At 41.0% G+C, this 15,868-nt stretch overlaps 1 protein-coding gene across 1 annotated transcript in view; it reads right to left on the bottom strand.

The window, feature by feature from the left end:
* Nucleotides 1–2,378: 2,378 nt before the first annotated feature.
* Nucleotides 2,379–15,868, bottom strand: part of ext1c (exostoses (multiple) 1c) — a 109,594-nt gene continuing 96,104 nt past the window's right edge. The window contains exons 4-12 of the mRNA XM_085346943.1: nt 13,756–13,863; nt 12,096–12,215; nt 9,562–9,694; nt 9,019–9,137; nt 7,148–7,243; nt 6,661–6,747; nt 6,383–6,543; nt 3,200–3,371; nt 2,379–3,096 (exon numbers count right to left, since the gene is read on the bottom strand). Coding sequence (XP_085203069.1) covers nt 2,911–3,096; nt 3,200–3,371; nt 6,383–6,543; nt 6,661–6,747; nt 7,148–7,243; nt 9,019–9,137; nt 9,562–9,694; nt 12,096–12,215; nt 13,756–13,863 — 1,182 coding nt within the window. The 3' untranslated portion in view covers nt 2,379–2,910. The remainder of the gene's footprint in view (nt 3,097–3,199; nt 3,372–6,382; nt 6,544–6,660; nt 6,748–7,147; nt 7,244–9,018; nt 9,138–9,561; nt 9,695–12,095; nt 12,216–13,755; nt 13,864–15,868) is intronic.

Genomic DNA, 15,868 nt, shown 5'->3' on the forward strand with positions numbered 1-15,868 from the left:
GCCAAAAACAGGATAAGCTGACACACATTCTAACAGTCATCCTCTTCTTTTGTATGAGGCAGCTGATAACCCAATTTTCATTTGGAAAGTGCTCTGCAACTGTTTTGTAACTACTTAAATAAGTTATAGACTTTTGTTCAAACTGATGAAATAATAAGTTGGAACCTGGATGGCCTCAGGTAACAAAAAGCACAGAAGAGAAAGAAGCCTAAACTGCCTATTCATGGTGTTCTGCCTCCAGGTGCTGACTTGACACCAGACAGACTTGAATTCATTGCAGGTAATTCTTCCACAAAGCACAGAAGCTGATCTGATATGTTTGTTTACAATAGGAACAATTGCCCATATTTGTGCTCTGTCAGTTGTAAAACACTGTGGGTTCAGAATTCCAATCGGCCCTTTGGCAGCTATGTATCTCAGGTGCTTTGTACATAAGTGTGTGCATGTGCTTAATGAGATTAGCTTCCTGAGTGCTACACATCACACCTGTTTGCCCTGAGGGTGTTGAGACTTGCTTACCTGTGAATTTATTTTTGTAAACTGTACTACAAATGGTTGGTGTTCTGGGTATTTGTTTTTTAATAAACTTCTTTTTTTGAAACAAACGGTCTGAATATATATTTTAAAGTCCTGCTTCTAAATCCAGGACGGGCCCACTCAGACTGAAGTATTAGCTCCATAGTGTCAGTCTCAACCCTGAGGGTGGATGTAGGAATGCATGATCTCCCTCACAATTGAGATGATGTATAAGTACATCAAAGTACATCCACCTACTTGTAATGATGCACACTCTGACCTTAACCTTCTGTATTCATCTTTCTTTACACAGCAGCAGCTCTTTTGTGTAGTTTGCCTACATTACAACAAAGAGCCAGTCATTCTCTTTCTCAGTCATGTCGGATGCTATCGAACCACACTTTCGATTCCTGTGATTGTGCTTAGTATAATACTCTTTAGTAATTTATTTTTTAAGGAAACTCATCCTGTCCCAAATGGGTTTTCTATATTTAATTTTACTTTACCTTTGTAGTGGAATTGTACCTGCCACAATACACATTTTCAGTGTATCCATCACACAGCAAATTTTGCTCGACCCCATTTGGCCTTCAAAACTGCCCTTATTCTTCATGGCATAGATTTAATAATGGGCTGGAAACATTCCTCAGATTTTGGCCCATTCATGATCTGAATCCCCCGTTCCACCTCATCACAAAGATGCTCTGGTGACTGTAGAGGCTATTTGAGTACAGTGAGGTCACTGTCATGTAAAATAAGCCTTTTTGAGATTATTTGAGCTTTGTGGATGGACATGGACAGCAGTAATATCCAGATGGACTGCCATGTTTAATTGATGCTCAGTTGGAGTTTTACCAGCAGCATCGGCCTGAACTGTTGATACAAGGCAGGATGGATCATGCTTTTTTTCAGTCTGGTAAGCTCATGTGAACTATAATAATAATAATAATAATAATGGATTGCATTTATATATCGCTTTTCGAGACCCTCATAAACTTAGTTCTTAGTTGACAAGAGTAGCGCCACGTGTTGTCTTCGGCTGCTGTAGCCAATCTGATTCAAGGTTTGATGTGTTGTGCATTCAGAGAAGCTCTTCTCGATATCTTGGTTGTAGAGAACGGCTGAGTTGGCTTTCTAGCAGCTCAAAGCAGTCTGTACATTCTCCTCTGACATCAACAGGGTATTTTCACACACTGACCTGGCGCTCTCCGTTCTTCTAAAGATGGTTGTATGGGAAAATCCCAGTAAACCTTCAGTTTCTGGAGTTCTCAGACCAACCCATCTGGCGCCAACAACCATCCCACGTTCAGAGTTACTTAACTCACCTTTTTTCCCAACTCTGATTTTCAGGTTGCCTCAAACACATTTACTTGCCTAAGTTCACCGAGTTTTACTAGGTTTGGCATCACCATCCAGCAATTAGTCTGTCTTTTGCTCTGCATGACAAACATTTATCTGCATATATTCAAAATAAATGCCAACTTGGACTGCAAATGATAAATCCACTGGAACAAAGATTTTGGCTGTTTTCCTACAGATTTCGCTTATTCATTTAAAGGTAGTATTCATAATGATTAGTTGATTTCTATTTTTTGTGTGTTTTTCAAGAAACTGCTTGACAGTGTGATCTTCAGCAGTGTAACCAGAACTACATGATTCTTTTTATACGTTTGTAGCATAACTGGATGAAAGACAGACATGCCACAGCAGCCTCCCTGATTTCCTATCTTTGTTGCTTGTACCTTAAATTACAAGATGAACTTTGCCTCTGCTGGAAACGTGGCCACACACTATGTGTTTGGCAATTATGGCACAAAATATGTGAACATTCTGCAGCACGAGTCCAGAGTTTGCATTTATAAATCACTTTATTGGTCTTACAGTTAGCATTTTAATGTGAAATGATCTGTTTCCTTGGCAACAGTAACATGGAGACAGATGTTGCCAGCTGGAGTGCATGGCACCGATACCAGTCCCTTGGGTGCTCCTGGCATGAGATAGTCATTCTCTCCTTGTTGCCACTGCAGTAGCACTGACATTTGAAGTGTTCACAAATGTTCCTTTTTTGACTATTTTAATAGTCCTTTCTCAGCGACAGGGCCAATCACAAGGACTATTTTAAGGCCCCAAATTTCTCAAGATTCATGGAGGTTGGAGAAGCATTTGAAGTACTTTTTATAGACTCCTTTCTCTTAAGCTCTTTATATAGTTCAGATCTCCTTGGGTCTTTCTTGATGATTGTCCATGTCACCAATGGACCTCGGTGCCTTTTTGTCCACTTCCCATGCATGAAAGACATGTCTTGAACTTTCTGTTACTTAGTAGCCATATTTGTCTGTCCAAAATGGCTCGAAACATGACTTCAACGCTCTCTAGTCTTTTTGTCCAGAAATGTTAGGCCCTCTCCAGGTCTTTGTACTTCTTGCGTAGGACGGACACTTGATCTTTGAAGAGAACGGGGTCCAGGCGAAACTGAGAATGCACCAGGGGCATGTAGCCAAACCAGTTGGCAAAGGAGTTGACGCACTCTTGCCTCTGGTTGAAGTGTTCAGGGTTGGCCCAAGGGACGCTCTTCGTACCCTGGGAGTAGAACAGGCACATGCTATTTAGCATCCAATCTTGTTCTAACAACCAAGTCAAGAGACTCCAGAGAGTATTACTTTGAAGACAGTTCGGTACCTACCTGTGGACTGGGGAGCTCCTTGTACTGCTTCCTTTGAGCCACTTTGATCGGCGGCTGGTGAGTCACAGCAGAGACCAGGAAGTTCATAAGGATGTCCTCACAGTTGGAGGTGCGATCCACCAGAGTCCGCAGAGACTGAGGCAGGTAGTGAGTGAACAGGTAGTGGTAGTACCTGTGGGGAAGTTGAGAGTGTCACATAAACATACAATATTCATTGTATTCTTAAAGCCAGCAGGCAATGGTGCTTTATATAAAAGAGATATGTTTAAAAAACCCCATCTGACAAAGATATGCTGCCACTTCTTCCGCCAATGTGCTCTACCTGTCTCGCTTTCAGTAGCTCTAATGATAGTTTTAGCCTCTCATACCTACACTCATCATACTGTAAATTTCTTTAGACAAGGGCCTCATCTAACCTAAAATAAAAATGTAACATAACATGATTAACTGGAGGTCAAGCAACCATCTGTTAGCAGGCTCGGTGACCTCTACAGAGTAGATGGTGTGATGTATGCTGATAATATGTATCTAGGACAAGTTGATTTCTCCGCCGAGTGAGATTTAAGCTTTAAGGTGCCCAGCCGACTAAACTCCACTGATGCAATGCATATGTTCTTCAATATCAGTTTTAGGTGTATAGCGCTTTCAATTTACTTATCATTATATTTTCAGACTAAGCAACTGTCACTCTATTTTTTTAAAGAAGGTTTAATTGTGCTTCACAACCAAAATTGGCCACATTTATCTCTATGTAAGTTGCTGCCGTGGAGTCTCGGCGCGCCGTCAGATCAGTTTACTAATATGATATGCAGTAAAAATTAGATGAAGACTAAATTATCCATTCCCCCACTGAGCGAGTCGTGTTTTATAGGCTCACTATTCATTGGTATTTTTCTGTTTAAGCAGTAAAACGGGTTATTAAAGTTGGCGCTGATGTGTCTATAGGCTTTAGAGATTCAAATTAGCACGACAAAAACGTGTTTTTATTAAGTCTGCTGACAATAATGACCACATTGTCTCAAAATGTCACAAGGTTTCAACACCTTTTAAAGTACCCTGTCTGTGGTGTAATTACATTCTCATTGTATAAGAACTCCCATCCCTCTCCCATAGCACATAATCGACTTCGTGCTTTTCGAATTAATCAAACTGCTTGAAGTAATCCCTGAGTAATTCACTCTTGCCTTCTTTTTTTCCCCCTCCCGCTCACACAAATACATAATTATTCTTGATGCCTTTTCTTTCTGTTTGATTGTCCCTTATTGCTCATCATGTTGATATTTGTGCCATTATGTTCGGAGCTGCTAGAGTTCAAGTTCTCCCTTGCTCTCAGTTTTTAATCTTTGAAGCAGTCTGTTTTGAGAATTTAATGTCTGTTCTGTATTAGTTTGTCAAATGTTGCAGTTATTATAGACGAATATATCAAACACATTAAAAAGTCTCAGTACACCCTGGAAAAATGAACAAACTTTTAAATTTAGCCATTTGTAGGAGCTCCTGTTTTCCTGTAGCTGCTTATGGAGCTTACACAACAGTAAGAACTTCATTTTTAACCATTGCCTCCTACAAAGCTGACTCAGTTTGTTAACATTTCTGGGATGTATGGACTGAACAGCCCTCTTCAGGTCTTGCCATAACCTCTCAGTTGAGAACTCAGCAATTCCATAACAACGATCTTCTACCTTTTCAACCATTCTTTTGCTGACTATACTATGAGCTTGCATTTTAAGGTCATGGACTCCTGCCCTGATAGTCTCATTTACAAAAAAAAATAAATTAAATTGATAATTCTTAAATTCATTGTTTGAATTCAGCAATTGCACGGCACTCAATCCCAGAGGGAGCAAAACAGCCCCAAACCATGCTCCCATGAGATTTTGTTGTTTTCCTTCCTTTAAACATATGTTGTTGTCAAAATGCTTTAAGTTTTGTCTCATCTACTCACACAACCTTCAGGTTTGGTAAACTTGGGATCTGCTGTATTATTTTGTTCTCGAAAAGCATCGTGTCCTTAAATTAAGCCCATTCTATTGAATATCTATTTTCATATAGTGGAAATATGAACAAAGATTTCGTTATGTTGCAAAGATTTCTATGATGGTTTTGCTGTTACCCTTGAGTTTTTCTCCGACCTCTCAGGATTGCATCCTGGTGTGATCTTTTCAAAGACAACTGCAGTGCTAAGAGAATCGATGAACAGCATTATGGGTTGTTATAAAAGATGCTGCAGTAGAGCTAATACTAAAGGGAATAGGAAAAGAAGCACTGAAGCGCCTTCTCTTATCATTTAGGTAATTTGATTAGCTCTAACTATGGCTGCCACCTAATTGTTTCTAAGTCATTTAACTCAGTTAGGAACCTTTGTAGGCAAACCTCCCTTGCAACATTGATATGCCTTATTTATAGAGGACACGCCAACCCACAACCCAATCTCATCTCCTTAATTGAAGCACTTGACTCCAAGTAGGAGAAACTGTCGGCACAAATATGTCTGTGAAGGTTCTCAGTCATCCAGGTCATCGTAGTCAAAGGAGCTTGCAAAGAAAAGCGTCTGGACTTCTTTAAGTTACTTGAAGACGTTTCACCTCTCATCCGAACTGAAGAAGCTTCTCGGATGAGAGGTGAAACGTCTTCAAGTAACTTAAAGAAGTCCAGACGCTTTTCTTTGCAAGCTCCTTTGACTACGATGACCTGGATGACTGAGAACCTTCATAGACATATTGCCGTACATTTTGGGAGGAACACCCTTCAGAACTCTCAGATGAGAGGTGAAACGTCTTCAAGTAACTTAAAGAAGTCCAGATGCTTTTCTTTGCAAGCTCCTTTGACTGTCGGCACAAAGTTTCACATACTTTTTCCAGCATGGATTGGAAAGATTACTCACATCTGTATACATGAAAGTGACATGTCTATAAAGGCGACTGAAGATCAGACCAATTAATGTAGAACTTACAACTCCAATAAAATGTTTTCCTGCTGTTATGTAATAGCAAATTCAAATAATTTTTTTACCACCGGATATGTGAGACAAACCAAGATTTTGCTGGGTGATTCAACTAAAGTGTCTTTTTTCTTCCTTTGAACCTTTAATTAAAAGACTAGTAACCACAAAGAAAGTTTTCAGTTATAAAAAATATGAAACAAATTATTATTCATTATTTTTTCCCTCCTGCGTTCATGCACCTGTGGTAGAAGGCGGCTCCAGTTAGGACAATAGAGTAGTCGTTGGTCCATTTGGAGGTGTAGCCCCAGGCCCGCTTCAGGGGATCCCAGAAGTGGCTTCTGGGAGGATAGCCTACAATCCGCTCAGGGAAGCTCCGCCACACCAAGAAGGCAAAGTTCACCTGCAAGTACAGAAAAGGAAGATTCAGGGTTTTTTTTGTTTAGAAATATTAATTTATTCATGTACAGTATGTGGGCGCTTCTGCTGTATGTATTGTGTGTTGTACATGTCCACACACCTCACTTGTCAGTAGGACCGTATCCTCATCCAGACTCAGCACTGCTTCCGTCTCTATGGCAACATGAGGTAGAAACCGACTGGTGGTCTGCGAGAAAAACAAAGTCACTAGTTTTAGCTCTGGTGCTGTAGCCCGTGGGATGGCTGGCTTGTGCTCTGAGAGATTATGAAATACAGTAAATCATGTTGAGTGACTGAGATGGGTGAATCACTATAGGTTTTGCCTTGGGAGGAAGAAAAACGTCTGAAAAGACACACATGGAAGAAGGGTTGAGAAAGTAAATGCTGCACGGATCGGTGGACACGTCAGATAAACACGGATGGTAAGAAAGACCAAAAAAAGAGACATCAAGGCGAAAAATAGATTAGCAGATATAGACAGCGAGTGAGAGACGCATAAACAGACTGAGCAAGCGACAGTTTGTCATTCTGTCACTCAGACGTCACAGCAGGCTACAGCTTGAGTTGTGAGTGGCACTGGCCCTCACCTTCCTCCTGCCATCTGTCACAGTGAGGGGGACAGGCATAGGAGGCCATTTGCTCCGACTGGGTGGCGGTTTCTCGCTGTTCCACAGAATAATGATCTAAAACAGAAGAGAAGTGGAGCTCATGTAAAATGTCGACATATAGATGCATTAGATTGATTAGAAAAGTAGCTGTCATAAATCAGTCAGGGATTTCAGAGGTATGATCCCTCACCCATATGATATCCCATATCCCATATCCCATATGATAGTTTGCTCAATGATAAATTTTCATAGTCTACAGTTGCCTTAGGTACTCAAGTATCCAGACCACTTTAATTTTTGTACTCTTATTCACTTCATATCGGTGAAGTTTAATTTTTGGTGCTCTATGGGGTTTAAGTTTGGCCTTTAACTCAAGAACTACTAGAAACTTGTTCTAAAACCAAGTATGTATGCTTTGGTTTATTGTAATGCTGAGCAGGATTCCTGAGGGGTTTAATACAAATGAAAGTCAACACAGCCAGGCTTTCCCAGCTGATTTGACAAAACCTAAAACTCATTTGGAGATAACCAGTATCACAACAGTGGTTAACAACTTTCTCTTATTAAGTCGGGCTTTCTAGTTCAGGCTCTGTGCAATGTTCATATAAAAAGGTCATATAACTCTTCTTCAACACAAAATGATCCCTATTAGTGCCACGTACACGACTAAATATCTACATAAAAATTGTAACAGTAAAATGCAATACTGTTGCAAAAACAGCAAGAGATTAAGGCTGCAAAAAACTGTTATTCTGGTACGTTAGCACACACAGAGCTAAAAAATAAGCATTTTAATTCAAGTTAATTATTTTAATGGCTGAGTGCACTCCCGATGCTTGTTTTTAAGGTAAGATATGGTTTAACAATGTTTATGTCAAAAAAAAAAAAGTATTCCCGCAGCAGAGAATCTGCATTACACTTAAAATATGGTGCTTTGAACATAACCTGCTCATGACTGCATTGTGTTCAGCATCAGTGATTTATCCAAGTAAAAAGAGAAACTCTTTTGAGAAATATAAAACGCCGATTTTAAGCTTGACGTAGCTTGCTAAACCACTAATCTTACTTTGTAGTTCACCCCTTTGGTCTCAAGTTGCATGTGCTCTTCAGCTGGTTTTCTTCAAGGACATCTCTGTTTTACTCAGAGCAGCTTCTCTTGCAACTTTTAGCTTAAAGACCTGATTGATGATGTGCTCCTGGGGATGGCTGCCCTTTTATTGGCAGATCATCTAATTCCTGCAGAGAACATCTACTGACTTGTTAGAGTGACTGTTGGGTTCCAGGTCACTTTCGCGACCATGGCATTTCTTGCTTGGTTGCACAGTCTGTCCAGATGCACAACTCTATGAAGTGTGGAGACTCATCTTTTTTTCCCCAGCTGCTCAATTTTATAACCTGGTGAGATCTATACTTCACTATAATTTTGCTCTGACATCACTGAATCTTATATATGCACAAACTAAATTATGCACAATCCATTCACTTTACGACAGAAGTTATTGAAGAGGAATTTGAAAAACAGTGGAGAGCACTGCAGCAGGAGTAGACATGGATGCTTTTCAAATGAGAGATTTGCAATAAAGGTATGATAGGCCCCGTGATAAACAGTTAAGAAAATAAATACCTGAAAGGCACTGTAGTACGTTCTCAACATTTCTTAAAATGTGTTTGCTTTGCCTTCAGGGGTTACTGAGTGTAGCTTTATAGAAACATTCACAATTATGCATTTCAAGTTAAACTTACGATTATAATATGTGAAAAAGTGACTACTTTCTGAAGCAACTGTACACACAATCCAACTTTTGCTTATTATTATGACAAAGTTACATAGAGAATATCTCAGTATGTACCTGTGAGCAGTACTTTGACTTAGAGACCACCTGAAGTAGCTTCATGATTGGTTGAGACTGGGAGACCAATGGAGAGACAGCATGGATGACAGCAGTGAACTCCTGTCCTGGAGTGACTCCTGAGCAAAGTCATGAAACAAAGATGTGCACATGATGAAATGTCTTATCTGTCTGAACATGCGCAAGGTGCTGCTAATCTAAGCCTAATAATACTAATATTTATTTGTACTGAACATCATCAAAATAATTTCAAGCCACCATGAAGAATCTGAACATTTAAAACACTGTGCTGTAGAGAGCAATGCTGCAGTTTAATGCTGCCGTAATTTATAAAATAATGTATTTAAACCGGATAAAAGAACAAATATTTGGCAGGAATGCAAAATTAAAATCAATACAGACAAGAACTTAAGCAAATATTTGAGAACAATTTGTGTAATGTTGAGTGTGGCGTCTTAATTTTTCATCTCCTTTCCAACATCCTTAGCATGCAATCAAGATTCGCAAGCTGTGCTGATTTGTTTAAATAAACTCTGCATTTACCTAATCCAAGGTAGTAGAAAGGGAAATGTGCAAGATGAGTGGAGTACTCTGGCAGGACCAGCAGACCTCCTGGGAGGTAGTTCCACATGTACTTGTTCCTCGATATGTGAGAAAATACACGGTCCTTAATGATCTAAGAAAGGAAAAAAATTGGATGAGGTTCGACGTGGGTTGCAATGTGAGAAATACATGTTGGCTTTATGCATTAAAGTGGCTGTTGTACTCATCGAGTATGAGCCTGCATCACACTCATTTTTCCCCTTCTAAGCCAGTGCATGAGAATTTTAGAGCTTAATATAAACTGCACTGCAGTTCAAGTCCTGACACACTTGTCTCTGCATATTTTAGGAGTCCGTAATGACAGGATCTGTGTACTTCCCATTGTACACCAATAGGAGGTGTCCATGCAGCAGCAACACTGGCACCTGAAGTCCTCTGCCTCACTGACCTCAAGCTGACTGCACAGCTGTCTCTCGTGCGGAGGTCCCCTCTACATGCTGTATGCATTGTACATAACCAGCTTATCACTAACCTCCAGAACCTTCCTCTTATTATCATTTGCACAAATTCCACACACCAAATTAACTAGGAGCTCCCAGACTCCAGTTCATAAACATCTGATTATAAAGTTTACCACTCGTTCTGTGATTTCTTCAGATTTCAGCAGCATTAAATCTGTTGTTTACTCACATTGACTTTATCAGAGTGTTCAAAAACTTCTTATATAAGGAGGTTTGGCATTTCTTTTTATGCATCATCTAACTGCTGGGCCAACCTTCAAATGACATTCTCTGAGCCAGAGTAGCTATCTTTGCAATGCATTTCTTTGCAGCTTGTTCAAAGACAAAAAAGTGAAGAAAACTCCAAGCTCTTTGTAATTCCGGTTTAAGTTTTTTCTTCTACACCTGATGTGCAGCATATCAAAAGTCATAATAGTCACCAGTAAAGCAGAAACTGGCAGGTTGAGACTGATATTTAAGTAATGATATATAATTTCTATACATTTGGGGGATTTCTCTAAGACGGATCAGATGTGCTCTGCTTTGAAATGTTTCACAGACCTAATTCAACACAAAACTGAGATAGTGAAAGAGTGGAAATACAGACCATGGGCCAACCCTGTAATCATAATGATACAAGGGTGTTTGATTCAAATATGACAACTCTGCTGCAAACCAGTCTTCTGAAAGAGGACTGATGATACAGGACGCAGGCAGGAAAAAGGCACAGGAGTAGTAACTCCGCCTGTGTTTATAGCAGTTTTCACTTGAAACGTTCGAGTTCTGCACATTTCTGAATAGATCTGTATAGCAGCAGAGAAAAACTAGGTTTGCAGTATTACCCACACGCATATTTGTGGGACACGGATCTTGTGTTGACACTAGGGGGTCAAAGCTTAATGTGATACAAGCAAAGCGGATTTGTAAATTCCACTCCCACTTCAGTCAAAGAGCATTTGAGTACAGAGCAGGGCATGCTTTACCGTGAATATCCTTGTAACTGTAAAGTCTGTTAAATTCACCCCTTGCTTCTCCTGTGCAGTTTCAAAATATCAAAATGGCAAAGGCCAAAAATGTTCAGACTGAAGCTTCAGAACGGGACTTTACTAACCAATAACTGATGTCACCGTGGCTACAGTCATGTGAAAAATAAAGTTTTTACAAGAGTTTATGCAGTCCAGTGAAAGGCTAGGTATACCCCATGATTCAATGACTTTTAGTAATTCTTTTCAGACTTTATTAGTCTCTCACATGATTGTAGAGGAATCTTGGCTGACTCTTCTTCACAAAGTTCCTTCAGTTCATCAAGGTTTGTTGGCTTTTTTTTTTCCCAGCACAGCCCTCTTAAGGTCCCAACACAGCATTTCAGTTAGGTTGAGTTCTGGACTTTGCATCATTGCAATAACTTAATTCTTTACTTTTTCAGTCATTCTGTTTTATATTTGCTGCTATGTTTGGGATCAAGGCTCTCTTGCACAACCCAATTGCACAGTTCTTTTAATAAACAGAGGAGTTCATGGTCAATTTAGTAAGTATAGGCCTGATGTCTTGTGGGTGCAAAATAAACCCAAATCATCAGACCTCCACCTCCATGCTTGACAGTTGGTATGAGGCGTTTGTGCAGATAAGATCTGTTCACCAAACCTCTCTGTTTTATAATCCTCAGACTAAAGTGCCAAAGTAACTGGATGTGTAGTAACCTGTCTCATCAGATAGTTCAGTAAGTATTCAAAACCTCACTGAAGTACTAGAGCCAAACTGAAAAAATCTTGCCCTGAACTCACATATTACCTGTTAAGAGAGCTATGTTAGCTTGTTAGCATGTTAGATTGGAAATGTCTGAAAATGCTACAACAAGCAAGTGGTTTTTAAGTGTCCTACATGCTATACCCAGGCAGCACTCCATCCTCTGTTTCAAATCGTGAGTTTGGGCTTTGCCTTTGAATATCTGATCCTGGATTTTACCAACAACATCTGGTTGGATTTTCTGTGGCTGGACCTTATTATCAAGAGTTTGTCCATTCTTGGCCTGACCTCCAGTGTGGTGAGAACTATCTTGTCCACCGAGGAAAAGTAAGCTTCCCACAACATCTGTGTCCTTTGTCGTAGAGCCAGCACTCTCTCGTTCCCTACTGCTCTCACTGTAGATGGCACCTAAAGACAAAAGAGAAAAAATAACATGGTAAAATTTTTAAAAAAGCAATTTAAGAAAGAGAAAAAACAAATACGATTAAGATTTTTCCTTTGATGGTTGTCAATTTAAGGCGTACCTTTTAAAATAGTCTAGAACAGGATAAAAAGAGGGGTTGTTTAATTTGGCCCTCTAAAACATTTAACACAGATCTGATTTAGCGGCTGTCAATCAGATAATCAGACCCTGATTAGTGAGGATAAATTGGGGGTTTTAATGAACCACCAAAATTCATTCATTCATTTTAACTCAAAGTGGAAGAAATGCGTGTTAAACGGTGGGACGCCACAAAAATCTCCTCTTTTTTTGAAAAATTCTCCTTCTTATTAATTACAGTGCATGTTAAAGATGGCTTCACTAATTTCATCTACTGTCTGCCTGCACTCAGCCTTGCATTAGTTGCGCTCAGATCATAGACGATGTGAACATCGGTGTCTAATATACGCCCGTTTCCAAATGAGACTTTTGCAGGTGTGCAGAAATTCAACTGATGAGGTCAGCTCATTCAACCAATTCTACCCTAATTTGAAAATGTCTCCCTCGCCCTGAGCTCCAGGGAGCTCGTGCCTGCTCATTAGCTGAATGCCAATTCATGTCCTCTATTGGTCAGGATCAAAGCGGATCAATGCAGAGGAGACATGATGTAATTTGTGTGTGAGGGAGAGAGATAAAGGTTGTAGCAGGGAGAGAACTGGCTTTTCTCACTGGCTGTTTATTTGTACGTCCGTGTAACAAGGCGACACGGCGAGAGAGCGAGTGCTTTTGAAATAAAGCTGGATTAAGGCCTTTTGGGGTGTTTAATCTCAAAGAAGCTCGAAGCTGTAACCACCACGTTTGATACAGGTAATGCCTACCTGGATGTTCTGGATGTTTTCCAAGGTCCATGTTTGCATTTAAACTAAGCCAATCCTCTGCACAGATAGAGATAATACTGGCTATCAGTCTTTGTAAGCCTTACAAAGTAGGGTTTAGTGCTTGTGTTTTTCTTAAAAACTGTTTATTCTGTTAAAAATCGAATAATAGAACATCTGATTTAAAAATCGAAAGGTTGCGATACGCCCTAGATCCCTTAAGCTGGCTTCTTTGTTGAATATCAAATCCCTTCACATGTTTCCTCGCTACTGTTGCTGCCAAATAGTGGCATAATTCCAAAAGAAGGTGGTAAAATTTCTCAACTTCGCCTAATCCAACATGACTCCTAAACCAAGGATACATATCTCTGGATATGTCTTTAATTATAGTCATATATTCATCTGCTAGAACTGAAGACGCCTTATTTGATGACAGTGTATAACTTAACGGCTTGTGAGCCACCCATGAACTAACACAATTGTTTGTTTTCTTCTTTAAATTATGAAAAAACGCAAGTATGTATTTTATGCAGATGTTATGCTAAGACCCAAAACATCCCGAATGAACATCTGGCCGTCAACACAATGTCTGCTTGCATGTGTTAAGGTGTTCACCTGTGTGCGGACACTTGTAAATGCTTATGTCCGTTACCTGAAGTAGTAATCTTTCGTCTCCCTCAATGACCGCTTGGTTCCACTGTATGACGTCAGAAAACGGCAGCTCCCAGCCGTTACTCAGCAGTACTGGGATACACGCCGCCTGGACACACACATGCAAATAGAAATAAGAGTTTAAAGAATCTTAAAGGAAACAGTGAAAATAAGAAACCAACTTGTGTAACGTAGGAGAAAATATAAGATTTGAGAAGCTGCAGATGAAATGGGTTCCTTCTAGTTTCTTATAGCCAGATCGCCCCTGATGGCACTAAACCCAGGATGTAGTGAGACTGCAAAATTTGGCTTTGTGGGAGAGAACATTTGCACGTGTGAGGCCGAAGCTGTAATCACGCTGCGTTACATACATAGATCTGGCTGTGCACGACTAATTCTTGAGAATACATAGAGCCACCCAAGAACCAAGCAGGCCTGCTTTGCCAGAGCCTTCCTTTTTTAAACGCGTAGGTTGCAGTGTCATAGGTTGTTGTTGTTTCCCAAAGAAAAGCGGATTTTGAAACTGGTAACGTGCAGAGAATGCCATGTGAAATTCACAGTCAAAAACAGGCTTAATATCCACAGTTGACATCCAGTGAGTCAAAATAGGTTCCTTCTGATTCAGCCCTCCTTAGCTGCTGGCTTGGGCTCCCCTTTGGCAATAAATGCTATAGCTTGATATACAGCTGCATGAATACAATGTAGTCTGGAGGAGTGTAGCCCCAGCTGCTTGGCACTGTGATATCCCAAACTGGGCAGATAATATGATCAATGCTTCTGTGTGTGTGTGAGACCCTCACAGAGTGGCTGGAATGAGTAGTAACTTCATCTCTACTTTCCCTGGATACTCCGGAGGTTTGTTAAACACTGTCATTCATATAGATGCAAACACAGATGTGGCTGACTGGGCTGACTCACTCCACGCTAATTAGGTACAACCACTGAGGGGGACATGTGTGGGGTAAGAGGAACACTGAGGGAAAGAGAGCAGAGAAACTAAGAAGCAGTTGATGCGTTACAGCATAATGCTTCACCGGACAATTATATCCACGCTCTTTGGTTCTGTCCACCAGTTCAGAAGTTTTGGCGCGAGATATGTGAAGACTTATCGAAGTGTCTGAAATGTAACATTCCAACTTCCCCCTTAGTGTGTTTGTTGGGCAGCTTAGATAATGTCACTTCAGAAAAGAATATCGCCCATATGGTTTTCACTGCCCTATGCATAGCCAAGAAAACAGTCCTCATGAACTGGAAAAATAAAAATAATCTTAATTCTAACCAATATAGAAATTATCTATTAGATTACATTAGTCTTGATACAGCCTCTGCCACCACATCAGATCAATTGCTCTGGGCTCCTTTGATCAGCTCCATCACCTAGTGGGGGTGGGGGGTCATAGTTTGGTCCCGCCTTCACTGTTGTGATTGGTGTGGGGGTAGGGACAGGCTTAGGGCGTCGGGGGGTTCCCCGGAGGCATCTTCCTTGGGGGTGCAGAGGAGGCTACCCCCCCTCTGTCCCCTTCTGGCTGCCTCTGCCTCAATTTTATCCCACAACTTAGACATTCACATTACTCACACTCTCATTACACATACATATAGGATCTTGGGGGTGGGCACGATACACGGAGTCCAAAGTACCATCAGGGTGTACACCCCACCCCTGGCATCGTTGCCCACCTCTCAATTTTAAATACACGTAGACATTGAGGGCTAGCAGGAGGGACCATGCGCTTACCTGCTGCTCTCTGGCAGGTAGCTCCATGCCCTCCTGGGTTTTAAATGCACCTTAGAACACACATGCATCAACATTACAATGAGCGGGTGGAGGGAGGTTTGGAGTCTTCTCTCACCCCCGTTCTCTGCGACCTGCTGGAGCAGGGGGGCTAGGACTAGGAGGAGGAGTTGGCCGTCCGACTGCGGTCTGGAGTGTGGAGCCTTCCTGCTGCTACGGAGTCGGGGCGGTCTGCCTCCCCCCACCGCAGGGAAAAGGGAAACACCACCTGGGTCTGGGTGCAGTTCCCCCCTCCAGGGGCGAGGGCACCTAGACCCGGTTTGTAGAGTACGCTTGGGGAGTGTGATCGTGTGTACAGCGTCTCTTTATGTCTGTCTCCACG

This window comes from Diplotaxodon limnothrissa, linkage group LG22 (genome assembly GCF_057381915.1).
Source record: "Diplotaxodon limnothrissa isolate DT_005_m linkage group LG22, D_limnothrissa_male_GT1.1, whole genome shotgun sequence".
NCBI lineage: Eukaryota > Metazoa > Chordata > Actinopteri > Cichliformes > Cichlidae > Diplotaxodon > Diplotaxodon limnothrissa.